The 24,339-nt window shown below is 46.0% G+C and overlaps 4 protein-coding genes across 7 annotated transcripts in view; 2 read left to right on the forward strand and 2 right to left on the reverse strand.

Moving 5' to 3' along the window:
• The window catches only part of LOC108128335 (neurobeachin-like protein 1), a 34,584-nt gene extending 19,400 nt beyond the window's left edge, over positions 1–15,184 (reverse strand). Inside the window, exons 1-15 of one of the 3 annotated variants that reach the window (XM_070279647.1) lie at positions 14,847–15,184; positions 14,233–14,589; positions 13,979–14,165; positions 13,836–13,924; positions 13,487–13,609; positions 13,201–13,350; positions 12,875–13,141; positions 12,501–12,823; positions 12,236–12,443; positions 11,564–12,178; positions 10,255–11,508; positions 9,353–10,192; positions 8,669–9,296; positions 8,424–8,611; positions 3,103–3,410 (exon numbers count right to left, since the gene is read on the reverse strand). In XM_070279647.1, the coding sequence (XP_070135748.1) occupies positions 3,103–3,410; positions 8,424–8,611; positions 8,669–9,296; positions 9,353–10,192; positions 10,255–11,508; positions 11,564–12,178; positions 12,236–12,443; positions 12,501–12,823; positions 12,875–13,141; positions 13,201–13,350; positions 13,487–13,609; positions 13,836–13,924; positions 13,979–14,165; positions 14,233–14,589; positions 14,847–14,897 (5,588 nt within the window). In that variant the 5' untranslated portion in view covers positions 14,898–15,184. Of the gene's footprint in view, positions 1–3,102; positions 3,411–8,423; positions 8,612–8,668; positions 9,297–9,352; positions 10,193–10,254; positions 11,509–11,563; positions 12,179–12,235; positions 12,444–12,500; positions 12,824–12,874; positions 13,142–13,200; positions 13,351–13,486; positions 13,616–13,835; positions 13,925–13,978; positions 14,166–14,232; positions 14,590–14,846 lie in introns of all 3 variants that reach the window. The other 2 variants (XM_017245858.3, XM_017245860.3) reach the window with 2 other exon arrangements.
• LOC108128336 (uncharacterized) lies at positions 4,437–8,323 on the forward strand. Its single transcript, XM_017245862.3, has 2 exons — positions 4,437–4,801; positions 6,001–8,323. Exons 1-2 carry the CDS (start codon positions 4,769–4,771, stop codon positions 8,227–8,229), a joined length of 2,262 nt encoding a protein of 753 aa, XP_017101351.2. The 5' UTR covers positions 4,437–4,768; the 3' UTR covers positions 8,230–8,323.
• Positions 15,185–16,810: 1,626 nt separating the features above from the next.
• On the reverse strand, positions 16,811–21,065 carry tipE (temperature-induced paralytic E). 2 transcript variants are annotated; one of them, XM_017245836.3, is made up of 3 exons: positions 20,832–21,065; positions 17,275–19,752; positions 16,811–17,071 (listed from the first exon to the last, which is right to left on the reverse strand). In XM_017245836.3, exons 2-3 carry the CDS (start codon positions 18,576–18,578, stop codon positions 17,008–17,010), a joined length of 1,368 nt encoding a protein of 455 aa, XP_017101325.1. In that variant the 5' UTR covers positions 18,579–19,752; positions 20,832–21,065; the 3' UTR covers positions 16,811–17,007. The 2 variants fall into 2 exon arrangements, with proteins under 2 accessions (XP_017101325.1, XP_070135749.1); XM_070279648.1 differs by having other exon boundaries at positions 20,690–21,065.
• Positions 21,066–22,709: 1,644 nt separating this feature from the next.
• On the forward strand, positions 22,710–23,541 carry VhaM9.7-c (Vacuolar H[+] ATPase M9.7 subunit c). Its single transcript, XM_017245840.3, has one exon. The coding sequence runs from the start codon at positions 22,813–22,815 to the stop codon at positions 23,062–23,064; it is 252 nt and encodes an 83-aa protein (XP_017101329.1). The 5' UTR covers positions 22,710–22,812; the 3' UTR covers positions 23,065–23,541.
• The last annotated feature ends 798 nt before the right edge of the window (positions 23,542–24,339 follow it).

Below are 24,339 nucleotides of genomic sequence, written 5' to 3' on the forward strand. Positions count from 1 at the left end.
CGATTTGTGGATCGATTCTCTATAAATCTGCATCAAAATCTAGGAACAAAATATTTTTTAGATTTTTTGTCAAATTTTCTATAGGACCCCCTTCAAAATGTGGGAAATCCATGGGAGCAGCGATTCGGCCCACTGCGAAGTCTATATCTTTGGCAATTCTTATCTGATTCTGGAGCGGAATACCTTAAACGATTTGTGGATCGATTTTCTATAAATCTGCATCAAAATCTAGGAACAAAATATTTTTTAGATTTTTTGTCAAATTTTCTATAGGACCCCCTTCAAAATGTGGGAAATCCATGGGAGCAGCGATTCGGCCCACTGCGAAGTCTATATCTTTGGCAATTCTTATCTGATTCTGAAGCGGAATACCTTAAACGATTTGTGGATCGATTCTCTATAAATCTGCATCAAAATCTAGGAACAAAATATTTTTTAGATTTTTTGTAAAATTTTCTATAGGACCCCCTTTAAAATGTGGGAAATCCATGGGAGCAGCGATTGGCCCCACTGCGAAGTCTATATCTTTGGCAATTCTTATCTGATTCTGGAGGGGAATACCTTAAACGATTTGTGGATCGATTCTCTATAAATCTGCATCAAAATCTAGGAACAAAATATTTTTTAGATTTTTTGTCAAATTTTCTATAGGACCCCCTTCAAAATGTGGGAAATCCATGGGAGCAGCGATTCGGCCCACTGCGAAGTCTATATCTTTGGCAATTCTTATCTGATTCTGGAGCGGAATACCTTGATCGATTTGTGCAACGATTCTCCACAAATCTGCATCAAAATCCTGGAACAAATATTTTTTAGATTTTTTGTCAAATTTTCTATAGGACCCCCTTCAAAATGTGGGAAATCCATGGGAGCAGCGATTGGCCCCACTGCGAAGTCTGTATCTTTGGCAATTCTTATCTGACTCTGGAGGGGAATACCTTAAACGATTTGTGGATCGATTCTCTATAAATCTGCATCAAAATCTAGGAACAAAATATTTTTTAGATTTTTTGTCAAATTTTCTATAGGACCCCCTTCAAAATGTGGGAAATCCATGGGAGCAGCGATTCGGCCCACTGCGAAGTCTATATCTTTGGCAATTCTTATCTGATTCTGGAGCGGAATACCTTAAACGATTTTTAGATCGATTCTCCACAAACGTTGCTTTTGATTGCCCAATTACAATAATTATTATATCAACACGATTTGTATTTTAAATAAATATAATACAAAACATAAACGTAGCTATTATATATAATTATCCCATCAATAAGAATTGCATATTAAGGCCTAAACGCACTATGAAACCCATATTAGTTTAGCAACTTGTTAAGTAATGGCATTGATTTTATTATATACATACGTGGTTTTTTTCGCTAGAATGGATTGACCTTAGATTAGAACTGGCCCCACCTGAGCGGGTCACAGCTACTGCTTGGCGGGGCAGTGCTGGTGGGGCAACATTGTCCGACCAAGGACCGGGCCACGCACCACAACTGCACTGCGTAATTTGAGAGCCCCCATGCAAAGTGGTCTAAATGAAATTTATGGTCTCTGTTGGCGGATTGGCAATATATTTGATCGAGTAATTGGCAAGTGGCCACAATGGAGAACTGGAACTGGCCGCGCCTTGATCAATTGCTCTCGGATGGGATAATTCGAACCGACCTGATCCGATCCGGTCCGATCTGATCCGAGAACTGACCTCCATCTGAGCCGAACGCCAGAAAGTGGACTAATAGGCCTTCCCCCTTTATAGTCCCCCCTCCCTCTGGTATATTCAATTATGTGCATATTTGTTTATGTAAAAAAAAAACAAACATTTATGGATCGCATAATGAGTTTTCGTTACATTTGCAATTGCATAATACGACAAAGGGGTGGGAGGGGGGTGTAGACGCCTTTGTTGCATTCGACATTAAATGCTTTTGATGATTTAATAAAATTAAATTGAAATGTTAATCGCGGCACGGCATGGGCGGGAAAGTGGCAGTGGATGGCGAGAGAGGGGGCCGCCGGCCAAGACATGGGCGAAAGCGTAAAACAATGGCCCAGGTGCAGTCGGTGAATAAAATACATACAATGGGCCCGACTAGCTTCAGGGTTAGACACATATTTCTCTGTATTTTTGGCTACAAATTAAAGAAAGTTTTTTTTTCTACTTATTTGTAATTGAAATGAGAAATTAGCCTCAAGGTAGTTCTTTGTTTTAACAAGTTTTCACTCTCTCTCTGGGAGTTTAAGCTAAAAATTGGAATTGATTAGAGTTTGTTTTAGAGACTTCGCAAATGTTTTCTAAAGAAAGTGTTCTTTTTTAGCTATTATATCACCTCTTAAAATATATAAATGTTTACCAAATCAATCTCCCATCAAATCAATAAACTCCATAATTAAATTATTACGGATTATACGGTTGTAAACTTTATTAATCAAAACAAGTTTACAAAAAGCCCAGTCATCGTTTTGGACAATATCAACGCCTGCCGTCTATCTTGGCCATCAGATTTTCAGTTAAAACTTTTCGGCTCATAACTGTCAATCAGATAATCGACAATTTGTGGCATTGTTGTGACGGATTTCACCCATTGTGGCTGGGAATGGAACCCAGACGGCGGCCACCAGACGAGAGTGTTGACGGTTTGTGCGATGACTAGGTCTGGTCTGGTCTGAGAGGGATTTGTTTGCATTTGAAGTGAAATTACCGCAGAGCACGGCTTCTGTTCGAATGTTTGACTGTTTGAGTGTTTGGGTGGTTTAGCGGTGTTTGAGTGCCCGAGTGGTTTACGGTGGATTATGGTGGTTGTGCCTCCCGGTGATTAAGTGATCACGCACACCTCTAATGATTCCCCACACGCGGCACGCTCGATTACAATTGTCGCCTCAAAAGTGCGGCAGTGGCAATTAAAATGCTGAATTTGGCGTCATTTCATAATGGGATTGGTTGGGTCTGGGGAATCTTATAAATCTTTCGTACACTGAGACTAATTAATAAATATACTAAAACTTAAAGCTTGATAACTAGACACTTAACTATAAAACATTCCTTATTTTTTATAAATTATTTCTTCAAGTGCATTATTAAATACATTTTTGAAAACTCACCCGGTATACCAGGGACCCCGGGGACCGTACAAGAAACGCTTGGCGGTCTTCCATCGCTTCCGTATGTGACTGTCGATCGTTTTGTGATGCAGTGCCGCCGTCTGGAGGCGTTGCATCTCCTCCACCTGGCGCACCTTCCAGGGCATGTAGATCTTCTGCTGGAACAGACGCCGGTTCTCCGCCTGGTGGGTGGCACGCTGCTTGGAGGCCGCCTTGCAGGCCTCGTAGCACTCTGCCCAGAATCGATTGATGGGCTCCCACAGGTGGAGCTCGATGTCGCGCTGGTAGCGATCATATAGGGGTTTTACCTGTAATTATATGGATTATTTGATAAGTGCATTTAGAGAAATATATTGTTATTATATCCAGTTATAGTATTATAAATCTAAGACTATATTTAAGCCTTTGAAGACTGTGTAGATAATTAATATATTTTATATCTATATTTTTCAGAGCCTTTCTGTATAGATCCTTAGAGATCTTGTATATTTTTATTGATCCCCCTACCCCTAAATTTTATTTTAACAAGAATTAAATAAATAAATTAATCTCTTAGTACTATTTTCTTAAAAACTATACCATCTTAAAACTCTTTTATAAGCCCATATAGCCAATTTTATTTTGATGTAACATTTTGATTGAAAAGTTTATAAAATCATTAAAACCTCATAGATTAAAAGCCTATATTTAACCATAATTACCCCGAAATACAGTTTAGTTTCTAAAAATAAAACCTTTTAATATATTTTTATCTCAATTAGAGACACATGTCGAGCATAATTTTCTCCCAGTCCCCTCATGTTCATGCAACGAAGATGAACGAGGCTGACGATTATGGCAGCTTGGATTTGTTTTCGCTTTCATTCGATTCCAGGTGCCGTCTTCGTGCGTGTTCGAGTTCCATCTGCTCCAGTGGAGATCTCTACACCACCACCACCACTGCTACTCCAGTCCCCGACCCAGTCACGTCCGGTCAGGTTCAAGTTCAACGTGGGCACAGGAAGCGATCGATTGCAGTTGGGAAACAGGTTTGACACGCTCCTCGATGGCGGATGATGGCGTTGATGTTTTGGGGGTTTACTTAACACTGATCCACAGGCGGATCTCTGATGGATCTCTGACTAACTTGGTGAAGGGAGCACGACGGGAGATTCTTTGCATAATCCCTCGAACACTTCAGCTCGTTCCAAGGCACTGGGCACAAATTAAAATATATACCAAATACTGGGTTTGGTGGGGGATTTGGGGGGAAAAACTAAAAAACAAAAGAGCGGAGCAAAATATTTCTGGTAAAATCTCCACCACCACCAGGTGGGTGCATCGGTGGCGGAGACGACGACGCCGCTTTGTCATTCGAGCGACTGGTTCCAGCTGCGCCTCTTCGACGCTTCGAGCCACAAAACCAGACCACTTTCTTGGCGCTCAGCTCAGTTGCCGAAAGAAAGTCCGCCGAGTCGTGACCACCACCGGGAGCAGAGCACCACGAGGAAAATCACAGTTTTAAAAACTAAACACAAACTCTACTAAACTCCACAAGTCTGCCACTCTGGATTCCGACTTGGATTCACAACTTCAGAGTCTCTGCACCGCCCGTGGAAAGTTGTTGATGTTCGCGTCGATTTCGGAATTTTTAGAGTTTAGTTCGCGTTTTGTCTAACCGCTCGAAATGTGCAATTTGTTGTGGCTTTCGGCCTGTTTTGTAAGCGATTAAATAATATGTGAATTAATTATGTTGTCTCGTGTGTTGCCAGAGGGGTAGTATCGTCACCTACCAGAAGGGCCTACCAGAAGTGATATGGGCTTGGTGGTCTTTTGAAAGGGGTTATAAATGGCTTAATATTTGGTATCTTTAGTTTAATATAGAGAGAGGTATATTGTAGAGGGGTTTTGGTTTAGTTTATCCTATCTAATAGGTAGAATCTTATCTCGAAGACTCTAGATAGAATGTCTAAGGAGCGGTACCTACATATATTTATATTTCCTTAGTGAAGGAATCCATTGGCTGGAAAAATATCTTCTTTGAAATAAGAGAACATAGATTTTCCATCATTTTAATAGAAAAACCATCACTAAATTGCCTTAGCCTTTGGTATTGCCTTAGCCCCATCACTATATAGACTCATTTAAGAATTTGTAATATAATTTGTATCAAAAATCCGAGCCTTTAAAACTAAAAGTACATGAATGACAGTCTTGTTATAAACATAATTCTTTTTCCAATTTAAAATTTCCATAAATCCATTCTTTTTGTTTAAAACTGCCTTAAATTAAACTTTCCAAACACTTGCAAGTTACTTGCCTCGAACCTCAATAGTTTAATTCAAGCCAATCCTAGTCCCAAACTAGTCGTTTGAAAAAATTGCCGCTTTCGTGGCCAAAAACAAAGATGAAGAAAAACAAAGCCAAAACAGGCAGCTGCAATCGGTTTCGGGCTTACACCTGAACCTGGTGACGTTCAGGTTCAATGCTTGGCTCCTTCGGATGCCACTCCCCCAGCCACTCGCCTCCGAAATTCCTGCCAGTGGTTAGGATTGCGTGAGACCAGCCAGCCGGCAACAAAAAACGAGACTCCCATCGATGCAATTACGAGTACGAGGATTTTGGGCACCGCGACTCGTGACTCGATTGCCACTGGCGGTGGAGAGAAGGTGGTGGCAGCTATGTAACACTTTGTTATGAAGAAGCCTCTTACGGCCTAGGAGCCTCTCTGTAGGGGGCAGGCACTGAGGCGGAAGCTCTGGGAGCTGGAAAGTCAAAGGTTGCCCACATAAGACTCGGCGCACCGAGATGACAGCACTTAAGTCTCGAGCGGGGAGAAAGTTTTGTTGTCTGATGACATTTTTGCGGAAGATTAACCCACTCACCCTTTTCAACTCTGAACCCCTTTCCCTTTCCCAGGTGGCCGTCTGCCTGCCCCTCGCCCTCAGCGATGCGAATGCGAATGCCACTCAGGCGGAGCCAGTAGCTGCCAGACTCCAGGCGGAACCCAAGCCCCAGACGGAGCTCGCGCCCACGGCGGAGAAACTGATCCGGTATCGCCGCCAGCCACCCTACGGCAAGAGATCCAAGCTGCGCCGCCGGACAAAGGGTCCGCCCAAGATCAAGTACGGACCGCCGCCGGGTCCCTACCGGTATGCGAAACCCTCGTTTCCGGCCCACCACATCGAGGAGCCCAGCTTCTCCATCGAGGACTTCCAGAACCTGAAGTTCGATCCTGCGGACTTCAAGATACCCACCTCCAGCTACGAGGCGCAGTCCATGGATCTGGACTTCTACAACCATGACCCGGAACCCGATCTTTATGGGGCCCACAAGTTTCCCAGCTTGGATTTCGGACTGGTCACCACCCACAACGATCACAAGCCCCACCAGAAGTACGGGCTGCCACCTCTGACGCACAGTTTCCAGCCTCCGGATCACTCTTTCTCCTCCCACTATGAGCCGCCTCCAGCTCCGGCCCATCCGCCCTCCACGCGCTACGGAGTACCCTCGATACCGGCTTCGGTTCCCAACTTTTCGCACCAGGATCTGCCAGCTCCAGACTCCTACTCGATTTACGAGCAAAAGATTCCAAATGTGGGCTACCATCAGAACTTTGCAGAGCCACCGGCCAAGAAACCAGGAAAACATGGCTCCAACTTTGAGATTTCGTACTCTCCGCCCGCTTTCGAGATCAGCACTTCGTATCAGTCGAACCACCAGCAGAGCTACGTGCCGCCCAAGTCCCATGAGGGTAGCTTTGCAGAACCTCCTCCGGCCACCAACTATGTGAAGCCAGTGCAGCATCCTCCGGCAAATGGATATGGTCCACCTGCTACTAACTATGGTCAGCCTGCGCAGCATCCTTCCTCCAGCTACGATGCTCCTTCACATCCTCCATCATCGGGATACGATGCGCCTTCCCATCCTTCTTCATCGGGATACGATGCCCCTCCTCATCCTCCTTCATCTGGCTATGATGCACCTCCTCACCCTCCGTCTTCTAGCTATGATGCACCGCCGCAACATCCCTCCTCCAGTTACGACTCGCCACCTCAACACCCATCCTCCAGCTACGATTCACCGCCACAGCCACCAAATTATGACCAACCCTCCCAGTATCCTTCATCTAGTTATGATCAACCTCCCTCCCACACTTACAACCAGCCACCGCCTCCAGAAACCCATCCTATTCAAAACTATCCCCACAACGATTATGCCCCACCCACCCAGGAACTGCCTCTTAATCCGCATCACAAGTTCCCCAGCTTCGATTTCCCCAAGTCGAGCTACGAAGTGCCCATCTATGATCCCATTCCCTTCGAGGCATCCAACCGGGACGAGCAGGAGTCCTATCCACCCATACTTGCCTCCTCTCCGGATCAAAATGAGATAGCTAGCGATGCCCATGCGGCCGGTAGCTCCAAGAAGCGGAAGAGGAAGCGCAAGCCTGGCGCCGGAGTAGTGCCCGCCAAGCACACCCTGGATGTGCCGGAGCTCCAGCAGGCCTACGACGCGGACAGCCACCAGAGGAGCGAGTCGATCGAGCAGATAGATTCAGATGCCCACGCCCACAGCTCGCATTATGTGGAAAGAAAGCAGACCTTCTTCAACTTTGTGACGCCCACGACATCCACATCCACAACAACTCCGGCTCCTTGGAGTCCGATGAGGGGCAGGAGCACCACCACAAGCACAGGGTTTATTCCCACCATTGTGACCAGCACTCCGGCGCCCAGAACCGCGACGATGCGAACCAGAAATCGCGGCAGCTCCAGGTATCGCACCACCCAAGCAGTTAGTCCCAGCCAGCCGGATCCTATCCACACCAGCGTCCGAATAGAGCAGTCTCACTCCCAGAGCTACTACGACGGCACCATTGCTCCTCCGACCAGGCAGCAGTTCTCGCCCAGCACCAGTGTGCGTGGCACGCGACCTACAAGACCGGCCTACGCGAGGACACCGCTGGCTCTCCAGCCGGCGAATCACGGAAGAGATGCATCGTCCCCGCCGAGAGTCACACCCAAGCGCACCACCAAGGGCGTCTTTGACACCACCTTGTTCAAGAGCCCGCTCAGCGACCGGGAGATGGAGCGGAATCTCCAGGGACTGCGTCAGAACTTGCCAAAAAACCACAAACTGTACTGACTTCCAGAGGGGAGTTCTTGGGAGGCGCATAGTTTATAAAGACTTGGTTAACTAGCACTAAGACTGGAGACTTAAGCTATTAATTTTTATCGCAACTTAGGCTAAGAATGTTTAATAAATTAATGATTTTTAAAAAAAATTAGAAAAACTAAGAAGAAAATGATTAAAAACTAAGAGTTCATCCCAACACTCACCATGCGTTCTATAAAGTTCCTCCACTTCTTGCTGGTGCTGTACATTTGGAAGTCATTGAAGAAGACAGGACCCGCCGATGTGGAGGGCAAGTCCGGAAGAGTGGACTCCAGGTTGAAGGCCAAGCGACATTTCTCCAAAAGAGCCTTCATCACAGGCATCAAGAAGGAATACTCCTCGGGATTGCCCACTAAAATAATGGTAAGTTATTTAAAAAGTATTATAAGGATTATAGCCCTTAGCTCACCCTCAATGGCATTATCCAAGGCCCTATTGATGCTGTACAAGAGGTAGGACAGCTCCGCTGGATCCTCGGTGGAACGACTTTGAAGTATGGCATGCAGTTTGGCCGTGGCCATGGCCACTATTCCGGGATTCGGGTGATGAGAGCACTTGAGCAGCAGGCCCAGGCACAAGCGAATCATGTCGGACCAGTCGTCCGAGGATCCCTGCTGGAAGATCATCAGTGCATCGAGCAAGGCCAGCACACCGTCCAGGAGCTTAGTGGAGCACTTCTTGGACTCGTCCTCGTTGGAACCCAGCACCACCAGTTCGTAGACCATGCGCAGGATGTGCGAGGCGTTCTCCTGATTGACCAGAGTCTGGCTACCGTGCTCCGAGAGGTCGAAGAGCGAGGCCTGTACCGCCATTTCCAGGATGCGGAGACGCAGGGAGAGGTGCGAGGTAATCAGCTCATTGTTCAGAGCCAGCAAGTTGATGCAGCCCAGCACCTGGCCACGCTCTTGCCAGCAATGCGGATGATCGTTCGATATGCCGCGCCAGAAGATGTTGAAGAGGGTGTTTGAGACCAAGTACACCAGCTGCTCCTCAGTGTCCACGTCACCATCGGCCACGAAGTCAAAGGCGGAAGTACTCTTAAAAAGATAAAATGGAGTTAGAGTTAGAACCCAAAGAAGGTAAATATATTCACCTCCAGGGAGTCACTTTTCTTGGGAGCTCCATGCGGCGATTGCGTAGAACTGTCGGAGCTCAGAGATTCCTCGCGCTGAATCGACGGCGTCTGAGAACCACCGTCAGCGGTGTCTGTGGAGCTACCAAGAGTTAGTGACTCAAAGGTGTCCTGGATGTCGTGGGTGGTCTGCCGAATCACCGAGAACAAGCTGCTGGCATTTTCCACCACTGCCCCAGACACAGACTCGGCTAGCTCCTTGATTTCGCTTTCAATGACAGTGGCTGCCTCGGACACACTGGCCTGGATCTCGTTCAGTATAAGACCACTGTCGCTCTGCTCCTCCTCCTGCTGCTGTTGCTGCAGCTGGGCCAGTCCGATCTCCTGGTCCGAAAAGGTAATCAGATCGGCCTGAGCCAGGAAAGTGGAGTTATCCTCCAGTAAGACATCCATGTTGATGCCAAAACTGCGTCGCTTTTCTTCATCCGGCGGCGAGCTGGTGATGGGCTTGCGGATGAGCAGGCGGGCAATAGACTCCTGCCAGCCAGTCTGCTTGGCCATCGCCACCGTAGAATTTTGCTTCACGAACGTGGTCTGCAGCAGGCGCTTGGCGATCTCCAACTTCACGGGCAGGTCACAGGTGCTCACATGGTAGACCAGGAAGATGAGGCCCGCATAGTCTGGCTGCAGGCCCAGCATTTCATCCACCAAATGGAAGAGTATTGTGGAGCTCAGGGACAGGGGAGTGATGAAGGAGAAGAAGCCAGGAAACATGCTCTGCTCGGTGGCTTGGTCGTACAGTCGGAGCACTTGCTTGTACTTCTGGTGAACTCGCGATGTGGCCAGCAGTCCGCTGATGAACTGAACATGAAAAAGGATTCGTTAAAGAAATCAAGAAATTTACCACCAGGGTTGATTCTTACCCTAATCGCTGCCTCTTGGATCTGGTTGTTGTAGCTCTTGTCCACAAAAAAGTTGTATATGAGATTGGCGGACTGCGGCTCATGCAGGAGTAGCACCATCTGGTCCTTGCAGTTCTTGCCGCGCAGATAGAGAGTCATCATTTCCAGGAACTCAACCAGAACCACATCCTGCCTGACAGAAGCCAGAAACGCCACCATGGCATTCACCTCCTTGATGTTCACATCCTTCTGCAAGTAGAACCGGATGATCCCGAAGAGGGTCGCCCTTATGGTCTTGGCGTCCTCGTCGGTGATACTGTCCGGCGTGGAGTAGTACTGACGCACCACGTCCAGAACAAACTGAACGCCGTAGCGCCGCCGGAAGAACTTTCTGTCGTTCTTGATCATGGCGCTCAGGTACTGTACGTGTCCCAGGGTGATCTGAAACTGCAATCTTGACCAGATCGCAAAATCGAAGACTATGTGCGCGTAAAGAGCATCCAGAAGCTGGCCGCCAGCCTCCGATTTGTGGCCTTGCAGAGATTCCATTAGAAGGTGAGTGGCCATAAGAGCATTCACATCAAACAGAGCTGGTGGGCACCGTTGCAGCATGATGCCCACGATCGCCAGACACTCACTGGCCAGCAACTGCTCCTGGTTCATCTCGTGCTCATGGGTCAAGTAGCGGAGCAGGCACAGGAAACTGGCCACCGGATGCTGCAACATTTTCCACTCGGTGTACGAGTTCGAGGAGAGCATCTCCCAGTCGGTGAACTCCTCGGCCGTGGGTGTAGGAGCACAGGATGCATTCGAGTCCTCGCTGACACTGGCTATTGAGATGTCGGCCGCCTGTTCCGAACTCACCAACCTATGCAGGATCGGCAGTATGGCACTAATTCCTCCAATACTGTTGATGGTTTCCTGGATTTTCACAATCTTACAATGTCTAGCGTTAATCCTGCCTGGATATTTTCCTCCTGGTATCAAATCCTGGCAGACGCCATGCCAAACTGCCCCGGGCGCATAGCAGAACACAAAGCGAGAGTTCAGCTCCAGGAGATCGTTGTCCTGCGAGAAGATTGAGCTGAAGTTGGCCCCCGCATCGAAGATGGTCTTCAAGTTGGTGGTGGGCTCGGCTAGCAGGACGCCACCTAGATGACCATTGAGGCAGGCTTGCTCTCCGAAGACCGTGTCCTGCATTCCAATGGGGAAGTTCTTCACATTTGGATCAAAGGCCGTCTGGGTCCGCATGGGTAATGTGAAGTAGTTGGAAACCTTCAACAAAAAGTAAGGGATTAGGGTATATCTTCTTTTGAAGTAAGTTTCTTACATTTGCAGAAAGTGTGCGCTCTAGAAGACTTGGCAGCATCCCCTTGTAACCACTCGAGCCGCTCTCCTGAGAGGAAGACCTGGGCATGATCCCGGTTTTGGCCACTTCACCTGGTTGAGGCGGCGCCACCACCGCTCCAATGGAACAAACTGTAAAGGGCTCATTCACCGCCTGAACTTTAAGAGTGGCACTCAGCTTCTGGACAAAATCCACATAGATGTTGATCTGACTGTAGGAGAAGGGTCGCTTTGGTGGTGTTATGGCTACGGTGAGGTAATGCCACTGGCCATCCATCAGAGTCTTTGTGGCTGTGGAAGAAGTAAGATACTCGCGCCTGGTCAGGGCAGCCACAACCACATTGCCATTAGGCTGAACGAAAACCTCGAAGCCACTGCCACTGGCTGTCTGGAGCGTCAGAAGCATGCGACGATTGCTGGGCTGGTCCTTTAGCTGATTGAAGCGCACCAGGATGTGAAAGATGAAGCCATACGATCCGGAAATGGTCCAGTTGCGAATGTCAGGCACTCCAATGCCATCCGTCTGTTGTTCAATGGCAAAGTACTGCGAGCACGAGTTGCTGCCTCTTAAGCTCTGAAGGGCAATGACAACTAGGGTCTAAAAGGACAGACGTGATTAAAAGATGAATCCTAATCCTGGTATTTGTAGAGTTACCTGCTGTAACTGCTTGTTTTGCGGAAACTTTGTGCCTTGCCGTAGAAGGGCAAAGATGCACTTAAGTTCCACGGGAACTATGCTAAGTTTGCTCAGCTCCTCAATAAGCTTGATGAGATTCTGGACACAGTTTTCGCCCAAGGACTCTGCTTTCAGAAGGCAACCACATACTGCCTTGATTACGTGACTACCGCAAGCTACAGATTTTCTAAAAAATTAAATAGATAATGTTTATTTTTGCAGAGAATTTAAGTAAGCCACTTACGTTCCGTAGTTGTCTGTGCAGCCCTTGAGCACTAGGTTGGTTACATGCAACTGTTCCTGCTCCTGAAGCTCTGGCACCCAGTTTAGAAGCTCTAGCATTACTTCGGGCAGGAGAAGCAGGTGCTTCTGATCGTCATAGCCCAGCATGAAGCATGAGTCCAGCAAACTGACGGTGGGCGAACCAAAAGTTCTCAAGCTGGCAAAGACCTTTTCAATGCGCTCAGCCTGGCGGAGCTGATTGGCGGATTGTGGCGAGTTCCTTGTCAAAGTGGCCAAGGCCTCCATGGTGCTGCACAAGGAACTCGAATGAGAAATGTGCCAGGGCTTCAAGTAGGATAGATTAGTGAGAATATGGTTGAAGATTTATCGACTAACCTTGATGAGCTTCGGCAGGTTGGTTAAGATATCAAGTAGATTCGATTCTACAATGGCCTCACATGCAGCAAGAACAGTTTCGCTGCCCAAGAACAGTTTCACAGCCGCCACTGTGGATGAGAGGGCAGCCATGTCGATGGCCACATCCTGATCCGCATCGCTGGCTATGTCGAAGTTGGCGTCGCCGCTGTCAAAGTGCTTGGTGGCCAGTAGCTCTTGAAGAGCATCACAATAGAGTTGAACTAACGTAACTAGGTCTATTTGGCGCTGTAAGAAAAAGGAATATAATTAAGTAGAAAGTCCCTATATCAGCTACGATTACTTACTTCTTCTGGACTAGATTTCTGCAGGACGATGACCATCAGAGCATAGCAATTGAGGGCCACACAGCGCAGGCTATTGGTACTCTCCCACTGTCGCAGAATGCCCATGGTGATGGACACTGTGGCAGGGCAAATGGCCTTCATACCATTGCGCTAACGAACCGAAAAATACCATTTAAAGGCCAAAAGATTCACAAGAATGTTGACAGGAAAGTGGACAAGCAGTGGCATGCATGGAGTTCAGTTAGGGACAACAATGATTAGGACAATGGATGGTTCCACCACTCACCAGGTTATCACAGTCTAGAAGCAGCCCATCACCCGAGCAGGGGGCAAGTGAAGAATTGGTTAGAGCGTTAGTATTTCTATTTGTCAGGGTCGAGGTCGAGTTTAGAGTCTGCGCCACCTTTAGCTGCAACTGGAGAGGATCCAGACGCAACACCAACGAAATGAAACGAAACGAAAGCGGACATGGAAACAAATGATAGAACTCTAGTGAACATTAATAGCGAAAGCAGTGAGCAAAAGGAAGATTCTGTAGGGGAGTGAGGTTAATCATAATTAGATCCTAGGTTTATAGCTTAATCAAAAGAGGACTAGACAGGGCGGATGAAAACTGGAGACGCTTTTGGTGCTACCTGTGAGCCGCAAATTACTGCTCCTAAAATATTTAATAGACTCTCGCCTATTTCCGCATAACGGATGAGTTTTTCCTCTTGGAAGCAATCTGTAAGACAAATAATTGAGTGGATTTATGATACAATGTAGTCTAAAAACTCACCATATATAAAGGGAACAATCTCTACGTGCACAGAGTGAGGTTTGTAGGACAAACGACTATAATCCGCTGAATGGCCTCTAACAAAGCTGCGCCACGTCAGGTACGGGTCATACATGACCTCCAGAAAGGCCGAGAAACTGCGAAACAGGTGACTCGTAGCGGCCGTGGTTTGGGTCTCACTCATTTGCTGAAAAAAAATTAGAAAGCCTCATGTTTATTAAGGTATTTCCTATTATATCCCAAGCTTGACTTACTTGTTTGAAGACCCTCGTCAGTATGGCGATTAGATTTGGCTTGTATTCGTACTTGATGATGGCCAGGATGTTGTCAAAATGCCGGCACACAATCACCAGGCAGTCAATGAGTATGGCCACCTGCTCGATGGCCTCCTCCTCAAGAACTCCGACCGTATCGCACGCATCCCTAGCCACTATAATGAACTTGCCAATGGCGGGTAAAAGCTCATCGGGCAGGCGGCCCAGGTGCGGGCCACTGTCCGTCTTTACTTCGTTCCACAGGGGACAGTTCTCGGCTTGGAAGTCCAATTGGAGTTGACTGCGCCAAATGGCCACGAAACGCGCCACAAACTCCCGGAAGTACGTTTCATCGTTCTGCGGAAAAGAGACAGAGATAACAGGATTTAGGCTGAGCCTGAGCGGATTATATAATCGTTACAGTGTTTACACTACGATGCCAGTGCCTTTGGGCAGATAAACATTTTCCGAGTTTGTTTGCCGTTTGTGGTGCGGTGACTAATGCTTTGAACATTTTGCGACCGCCCCCGACAGCCGCTCCGCCACCTCGCCCCCCTCTCGGGCACAAGAGCTCCACCGCTTATCACTCGATATAGACCTTAGTCAGCCCTCACCTTTGTCGTATATTGCACCCACAGGTTGTATATATCCTTCTTATTGTCCATCGTCTAGTTATCTCAGCTGCGAGGCATTTGTTAGATTATTACAATTTGTGTATTTTTGTTTTGTTTACAAAAAAAAAAAGAAGACGCCGACGATGTGTAGCTTTAACGCCGCTGTGATTTCCCGCAGGGCGCTTTTACCGCCACGGATCCGGGGCCTACGTAGCTTTGGTAATAGCTTAATTAACGATATTTGGCCGCTCCTTCTTACGAAAAATAGCAATAACTATTTGGCTTATTTTTCACATTGCCCACAGGCACAGGTGAAAACGAGAACAGCTGATTGGGATTCTTAACGCTTCTTCTTCTAAGCCAGTCACAATGGATTCCAGTGTTGAAAAAGTGGTGGGAAATTCAAAAAGACGGCGCCAAAAAGAGAAGATATAGATTCTATAACAAAAGAACTAAGAAGTTTACCAAATATCTGACATTTAAGTATCAAATAAAAACACTCGTTTATTTTAGGCTGCTAAATGCGTATTTATTTCGAGATTTTCATGTATTTGGTTTCAATTCTAGTAGCATTTGTATTTTTTTTGTCTGTTTTACATGATATTAGCTAATAGTTGCGCTCGTTTCTGCCATCGCTTGATTTCATGAACTAACTCCCATTCGATCGTTAAAAACAAACGACTTTCTGTAGTGTAGTTTTTCTTGCCGCCTATCATTGATACAATATGCGCAAAAGTGCAGTTATTGATGCGGATGCCGATGCTGATGCGGTTTGAGAATCTATATGCCTAGGCAACGAATTCTGAGATTATTCGCTTTCGATTTTAGATGTGTCTTTGATTTGTTTAGTTTTTTTTTTTCATTTTTTTTTGTATTTTTTTGTTTGTAATATAAAAAGGAAACGTTATTTTATATTTAATTTCAGACCTAAATTATTAAGATTTAATGCAATATTTTATTTTGTAAGTTTTTAATTGAATAGCTTGAACCATTGGTAGGACCTATAAATATTCATTATCCGGTAATAATCTTAATAAAATAAATATTTAGAAGAAAAATCTTATGCCTCCGTTTCAGTTAGTTAAAGCTGTGAGTTTTTATCCGCATTAATTTGAAGGATAACAATTGTTAGTTAATTTACGTTAATTTAATTTAATTTATTTTACTTCAAATATAGGCATTCGACTTGCTTTCGTTTATCATTTATACTTGTTAAATTAAATACTCGACGCTTTCATTTAATATCATATATTTCTCCTTAAGTTTTCGTTTCTTTGGGTTTCTGTAGCTCTTGAATGGGCTTTACAATATTTAAAAAACCTCAGCGCCTCGATTATCGATTTTGTAAATAAGTTGCGCGCTTTGTTCTGATTTTATTCTCGCTTTAGCTTTATTTTTATTTCTATTTTTTGTAGTTTTTATTATTTTTGTTTTGGGCTTGGGTAGTGGCTTTGCTTACTTGAGACGACGACGACGATTGTTTTTTTTTTTTTGAATAGAAAAATAATTCAAGTAAATATTTGTATATTTTATGTATGTATATGCACGTGTATAAGTATTATAGTTCCTCTAGGTAGATGTCTAGCACTCCTTGCACGCACCCTTGTATATTCATGCGGATTATTGTATTTGTACCAATCAAGAAAGCGGCTACTCCCACAGGATGCGGCAACTTCTGTCTACCGTCTCCTAGTCCTTGCCCTCCAAATATCAATTACTGTGCTCAGATACTAATGCCCGTGTTACAATTTTGAGTGGATGTGGTGTCTGTGAGAGAGTGGCGGGTGTAATTGTGAAGCCATCTGGTGTTACTCCAGACTCCTAGTGCTATGAGTGAGGATGGTGTGAGATGTGTCCGAGTAGCTAGTTCGTAAGGTAAATATATGTATGTATATAATCTATCATAGTTGTTTAAGTGCCTCTAACAGCTCTGAAGGTATTCAGGTTCGGTCGCATTCGCTGCGTTGTTGTTGTTGTTGTTGTTGTTGACGATTGTTTTGGATAGAAATACTTGGGGTCTCTGGTTGGTTTTTTTTTTTTGGTTTTGTTTGATTGCTCCACCTGCTCCGTGATCCGTTCTCCGCTCGGCGGTCTACGTATCCAACAGCGGCTCATTTTCCGAATCGGAATCTAACATTCTCCAGACCATGCGCCTGACGTTTCAGACTGCCGCTGTCGGCCCAGGAGGAGTTGAGATACTCGTCGTCATCGTCTTGCTCAAGTTTCTAAAAAGAAAATAGGTTTTTAATATTTTAAAATATGATTTATATAAAAATAAATAATTTAAAACGTAGGAAGGATTTCCCTAAGAATAGACCCAAAAAAGTATGCTACAAAAAATTTCCCCGCCTTAAGAAATTATTTTTTTTAAAAGGATTTAAAACATAAAGTAGTTCCATAATCCTAAACCTCTTTTTTCCTCTCTTACCCTTGAACTGAATTCGACGTTGAGATAACCCCATTCTCCAACGAATCCCTGGACAACTCGTCGGCCATCTGGACTTTCAACTGATGCCCAAACGAGTTCATCTCGGAATTTGGTGTCATCTGCGATCCCGCCGGGCTCTGGGCTATGTAATTGCCCGGCGTGGTAACGGAGCCAACCTGCGATATAGAGGCGGTCATCCCAGGACCACCATTGGGCAGGACACCGTCCAGACAACTGTCGTTGGTGGTCGAGTCCATGTTAATTATTTGACTGCCGGCAACGTTGTCCGCCAGCACGGCACCATCGCTGTCGTCCACGGCATCTATGTCGTCGATGTCCATGTCCTCGGCGTTCTTGTCCAGTGGCGCCGTCTCCTCGTCCTCATTGTAGATCTTAAAGTAGGCGTACGTCAGGTAGATCACCGAGATGATGAACGACGGAATGGGTATGGCCATCGAGTAGACCAAATTGAGGGTGTTCTGCCAGTAGTCCAGGTCGCTGATGACCAGACTGGGGTCAACCTTGGAGTAGTAGCAGGGAAACTTGATCCCGATCTTTGTGTACCGCTTCAGCCAAATGGTGCAGTTGAGCATGGGCGGGTAGCCGCAACCCTTAACGTTTGGGAAGAGCCTGGCCCCCACGTAGTAGTACCTCGAGCGGTTGCCCATGAGGCCTTCGTTGAGCTCGGAGATCTCGTCGAAGGGCTGTCGCTCATCCGGAATGAGAGTGCCCGAGGCACTGAGTCCTCTGGTGTCCTCAGAGTCCTCAATGAGGTAGCCATTGGACCCATCGGCATCCCCGAAGTTCAGCTGCTCCAGGTGCCCGCCACCGAGATCGATATCAATCCCGGCACCACCGATGCCGCCACCCAGATTATCGTACTCGTAGTCGCTACGGAGAGCTCTCTCGTACCGGTCTGTTCGCTTCACGGGCGGCAGCTCGCGTTCCGCTTCCTTCAGATTGATGTGGTACTCGGTGAAGTTGAACTCATCCGTGAAGTTGTACAGATTGAGGCGATAGTTGACCCGGATCTGGGTGCACGTGTAGATGTCCTTGGTGCAGCCCTCGCGGCAGGACGACCACGAGCAGTTCTTGGCCCCGTAGTAGATCTCTGTGTCGTAGGTCTCACAGAGGGCCGGGACCTCCTCGAACTGCATGAAGATCGTCGTGAAGGCAGGTTCAATGACAAAGGGCACCAGGAAGAGAAACGCAAACATGCTGAACGTCCCCAGCAGGATGAAGAAGGCGGTGGTATAGAACAGCAGCTTCTCCTTTCCCGTTCGTTTCTCGTGTTCGTCTCCCATTTTTAATTAATTTAAATAATTACTCGATTTTGTTGGTCGGACTATATATCTAGTATATATATTGTATTATAGTTTGGCGCAGGTCTGGCGGCGGTGGCGGCGGAGCAGAGCGGCAGCGAATGGTGTTCCAAAGGCGGAGGGGCGGTGTATTGTATCGTTTTTTTGGTGTTTTAGCAGTGCGGTACTTAGCTTAAAATTGCGGCGATTAACGATTAACGATTATTAATCGATAACGATAACTAAGAGCTAGATTACGATTACGGTGCAAGTTATATCACAGGGAGAGTTCGATTTCTCGTTTCGTTTGCTTTCTTTTGTTTTAGCTTTTGCTTTTCCTTGTTCTGCTTCTGATTCTGCTCCTGATCCTGGTTCTGATTCTGTTTCAGCTTCTGCCTGTCCTTCCTTGGTTGCTTTGGATGCCCGATAGTCCAGTGTCCCGTTATCTCGCACATCGCTGGCATCTGCAAGGCGGCAGGCCGTTCTCAATGGCGTGGTAGTGATTTCCGGTTGGGGCGACGGAGGCGGGCTTCTGCATTTTTGTGCTCGGCATCACTCGATTAGGCTAAATACTCCACAGAGCCAAGGGGAATCCCACGCATCCTGCACTTTACCGTTACCTTTCCCCTCTAGCTTTCGTCCTTTTTCACTGGCAGTGCGTACGTGTGTGTGTGTGAGTGGGGGGTTTGAACCTTTGCTAATTGCTTTATGCGTCCCAATGGAGGTGTTTCGTCAACATCAGCACGCTGCAGTGGCGCTGGTCCTGCTCCTCCGAATTCCTCCTTCGTTCGTCCTTTGGCTCTTGCTATATGCCTGATTTAGCTGCTTCTTGATTATTTTATGACTGCGGCAAAGCCTGATTTGTGTGTGTTGAGTGTGTTTGTGTCATGTGTGTGTGTGTGTGTCGCGTGTATGTGTGGTGTGTGGCCTGCCAATGGGCCAGCTTTGGGGTCTCTCACTCTCTGCTCTGCTTCTTTTCCACAGTTGTGTTTAGCTTTGGCTCACTTTACATTCTTCAAATGTGTGTAAAAAAAGAATGCTGGACGGACAGTTTTTTTTTGTTGTTTGTTTTTCTTGTTCACTTTGCTTTGCTATGCTTGACTATTTTCGCTCTCGTTCTGTCTTTCTCTCTTTCGCTCTCTCACTGTATATCCGTGCCACGTGCAGTTGTCCAAAGCTGTGGTGGGCCAACACGGAAAAAGGACGAGAAGAAGAAGCGGGGTTTTAAAATACCGTTAGACCGTGTTTGCCGTTAATGCGTGTATTTTTAAGCCCAGCGGCCGCAATTAAGCCACCTAAAGGTGACGATGGCCGCCCGCTCGCGTTTATTTTTATGTAACCTCGAGTGGAACGGGGGGAGGGGCAACGATGGAGTATTACGAAACGGAAACACGCGGCAGCAGCAATGAGCTCAGCTAAGCTCGGCATGTTTAAATAATAAAACTCCTTCGATGCACTCGAGGGGCGGGCGGGCAGGGTTTTCGGTAAGGGACGCGGAGGGAGACAGAGCGGAGCCACATGTAATTTTCAATTCATTTGGCACGCTCGGACACACACACACACAAGCTCACACGATGGAAACAGGCCGTGCACATGCAAGCTCAACTACCATCACAGGCAACTCTCACGTACACAGAGCCAAAAAAAAAAAGAAAGAAATGGAGCGGGGAAGGGCAGAGAACGAGTGGGGGGGGAGCTTGCTCCAATCGAAATTATGCGGCATAGACGGTCCTCTCCTGCTCCCGCTCCCGCTCCTTTATTTTTTTTTTTTAAAGGAGTGAGTGAGCGAGCTAGCGACCGAGTTGGTTGTGGTGTGAGTGCGCCTCTTGGCAACTTCTTGTGCTTTGCACGAAACGATTTTTCAGCTGCCTCTAAAGATTTGTTAGGGGGGGGGCCCCGAGATCAATTAAATGTAGTTCCACTACATTTCAACTAAATTTTTCATGTATTTTTTGGTTTGCGCCACTGTGACCCTTCGTTGCTCCTCCTCGTCCTCCTCCCTTAACCCGTCCCCGCCTATTCAGCTCTAGTGACGTAGAGTTGCGTGCTCCCGTTCGTGAATGTGAGCGTGTGTGTGTGTGTGTGTTTGCGACTTTGCGCCTGTGTGTGTTTACTCAAGGTTCAGGTTACGCGGTGAACGGTGACAACGGAACGGGGATTACGCATTTTCAATCACAAATCACACACGGCCCGCACAGTTTCAGTTTTTAGGCTCTGGCCATCAGCGGTTCTGGCCAAGCTACCGTGTGTGTTTACCGTGGGACAATGGTGACCTGATTGCAAAACGCTGAAAAACAATCACGGTCCACATTTCTTTCGTGGCATTTTGTGGCAGAACTTCTTGTGTTCTTTTGACAATAGACCAGCGACAGCGACAGCCACGAAGGAGACAGCGACAACGACAACGACAACCAAAGGAGCAAAGCGACAACACGACGGCCGAACTCTTCAGCGAAAGGACTGCCTTTCACTGGCAACGCTGCAGCGAAATTAAGGGCTCAAGTTGGAGCTTTGGAGCGGAGCTTTCGCCTGCACCTCCGCCAAGCTCGAATGCTGGGCTTGTTATTTAGCTTTTAACTGGCTAGATTTTATTACTCATACGCTCTGTTGGCTGGTTGATAGTTTTTAAGGTTTAAACTTTAAAATTATTTGTGAATTTAACGAAAATATGCAACAATTTCTTTAAATATTTATTATCTTTTAAGTTCATATACTTTTAGGCCCTTTTTTCTACAAAGGTTACTGATTCTTTTGAACTCTAATAGGTACAACGGGTCGTATGCGCAATATTTTGTACATACGCTCTGTTACGTTATTCCCTTACGTAACTCTGCAAGAAACAATATTATATTTAAAAAATAAAGAAAACAATCCAATCTTTAGCTTTTTTTGGCCAACTATCCGCATTTTGGCTGTTAAGTTTTAAGCCAGCACTACCCAAAGCTCACTCTCTCCCACACTCCACGAGGGAGCAACAGCGGGCCAGCGATGACGTAAAGCCTGCCGACGCAGGCGCCCTCCGCCCTAGAATCTCCAGTTGAGAAACAGTGCTGCTGGTGCTGGTCGAAAGCTGAGAATTGTCAGAAGTGGCGTAAACAGCAGGGAAACGTAACGAGTTCGCCTGTTTGGAATTTTCTCGGCTCGCCCAGCCACGGGGAAATGGTGGAAAAGTGCAGAAACGCAGCATTTCTGGCACTTGGTTAGCTAAGGATTGTAAAGTAATAGCAATAAATAGTGAAAGCCCGTCATCGAGTGAACCGTGTGCGGATTATGAAACTAATTTGATGGCACACTGTGCAATTGTGACTGCGACTATTGCAAGTGTATTGGTGTGGTCTTCTGCCACATTTCCCAACATCCACCCATCACCGACCGACCGACCAACCGACCGCCCGTCCCGCGAGTGCGTGCCCAATGGCAGGAACGTAAATAAACCTCAACACTCTTAGCTGGGACATTCGTAATTTACATGTGAGTAAGGCTGCTGAAAAACCAAGACCCCCAAATCGAAACGGAAATCGAACCAAGATCCTTTGACGACCCTCAAAATCGTTGCCTACCTACCAGCGCATTGGCGTGCAACTAGAATTTGCCCCATTGCCATTGATTATTCCATGTGGGCTGTGATAAAAACAAAAAATGGAGCGTGTCCAAGTGCTGGTGCCAGAAAGCAGATAGTTTGTAGTTGTTTGATATTTTTTGGTCCCATTTCTCCTTTAAATGCCATCTGTCCTCTAAAAACTTTTATTGAACTTTTATAGACCCTCTATAGAGACTTTATACTGTTTGGTTCGTTCTAAATTTTAAAAATATTATTTAAACATGTTATTTTTACCTTCAAATTGAAAATAACTCAAATTCAAGTTATTTAAAATCTTTAGTTTTATATAATATAAAATACTATTTATTTATATTTTTATATTAAAAATAATATAAAATACTATAATACTATAAAAACCGTTGAGGAGTTAAAAATCTTTTTTGACATGAAGTAACTGACTTTATAAACTTTCTTATTAATTTACTAAAACTAAAAAATAAATCTTTAACAACGCGCGAAACCATCTGTTGGTCAGTGTTATCAATGCCGAAATCCGTACAGCAGTGATGGAAAACACTTCGTTGGTTTTGGAACGCTAGAAAACGCGTTAGTGCTTTTCTGCCAAACAGATGTTTATTAAAAACAGAATTTAATTTTGACGTAAAACGGAAGTTGAAGCAAAAAAACAAAGCAGACATGGGCGCCATTCTTACGATAATATTTTTCACCACCTTTTGGGCGGCAGTGGCTCGTGTGGGACCCCGTCTGATGTCCAAGGCACCGCAACAGGATCTTGTGCGCTGTTGTTTTCTACTGGCGGCCGTCTGTTGTTGGCTCTTTTGGTTCTGTTGCTATTTAGCCCAGTTAAATCCACTAATTGGTCCCAAATTAAAGCAAGACACCGTCAAGATGATTGCCAGGTCATGGGACAATCCCATTGTAGGGTGATTACAGGAGAAATAAGAAGGATGAAGGCTTTTATGAAATCCACGTAGTTAATCTCCCCCGGCGGCACCCTTCTCCGGCGGATGCAGCCGTGGCCACATCACACCTCACTCAGCCGGAAATCCACACAGTATATACGCCTGGCATCTAAGATGGAACCAATTTCTGTACTATCAACGTAAAAGCAATGTACCTTAACCAGTCTGGGGATATTCCAGATTCGTTATTTATACACAGCCTGTAATAGCAACTAACCCACAACTAATAACCACTTTAAAAATAAGATTGATGATTGTATATTGAAAATTGTAAAACCACATTGTACTGTATAAACCATTTTCTTATCAGCTGCTATAGTCAGCGTACTTACAAATTTACAAACGAAAATATCAACCTATACTTCCACTATTGTAGTTAATTTTACTAATCAATTATTGTATTTGTGATTTAGTTGTTTGCAAATATAGACGAATTTATATTAAGTTATCGTTTTTTATACCCTACCAGAGGGTATTATGATTGAGGTTTGGGAGTAGTAAACTTCCTTTAACGATAAAATTAAAGTATGGCCTGTTTTCAGTTATATTTTAAGATTTAAAGATATTAAATATGTTCAACTATAGTTTACACATAAACATACTGCTGTAAAGAGGGCAGGACAAGCACTTGACCAAAAATGGGGCAACAAAAACGACACTACACACACCCCTCAGTGGCGCACTCGGTGCACTTGCACTCTTGGCCATGTGGAGGCCGACTTAATCAATGGAAGCCTCTCAGTTGGAGTGGGGAACACGCTGGAGCCAGTGAGGCGAGCGTGGACGGGGGAGGTGTCAAGGGATGCCGCCCATAGAAATGGCTTCTCTTTTTCAGTAACGTGAATGCGGAAATATTGATTTTGCAATAAAAGTGCGCGCGCAGTACCGAGATTTGTGCCAAAAGCGAGAGCAGGACACGAGCCAAATACGATGCCACGATGTGTGGCATGTTGTCGGCGGTCAGTAAGGATATGCGGAGAGCTGGAGAACCGGAGAGCCATACACGGCCCTACGGAGCCGAGCCGAATGCACTCGCCAATTCGGAGCAGAAGCCTTGGGCCAGCCAACCAGTCGGAGGAACGTCACGAGCCAGCTGCCACTTATTCCAAAGGAAAAAATAATTACAACTGAAAATAACAGTCTAAAATTAACAAAATAATTATCGATAAATTGTAAAACCAATAATTGATAGTGAATTGCCAAGGCTAAGTCCTGTTTGCGTGGAAAGAATCCGAGCCGG

The sequence above is a fragment of the Drosophila bipectinata genome, chromosome 3L (genome assembly GCF_030179905.1).
Source record: "Drosophila bipectinata strain 14024-0381.07 chromosome 3L, DbipHiC1v2, whole genome shotgun sequence".
NCBI lineage: Eukaryota > Metazoa > Arthropoda > Insecta > Diptera > Drosophilidae > Drosophila > Drosophila bipectinata.

Coding starts and splice junctions, on each gene's coding strand:
- LOC108128336 (XM_017245862.3), top strand. CDS start 4,769: ATGTGCAATTTGTTGTGGCTTTCGGCCTGTTTT. Junction 4,802..6,000: donor TGTGGCTTTCGGCCTGTTTT/GTAAGCGATTAA, acceptor TCCCTTTCCCAG/GTGGCCGTCTGCCTGCCCCT.
- tipE (XM_017245836.3), bottom strand. CDS start 18,578: ATGGGAGACGAACACGAGAAACGAACGGGAAAGGAGAAGCTGCTGTTC. Junction 17,072..17,274: donor ACGTCGAATTCAGTTCAAGG/GTAAGAGAGGAA, acceptor TTTTCTTTTTAG/AAACTTGAGCAAGACGATGA.
- VhaM9.7-c (XM_017245840.3), top strand. CDS start 22,813: ATGGGCGCCATTCTTACGATAATATTTTTCACCACCTTTTGGGCGGCA.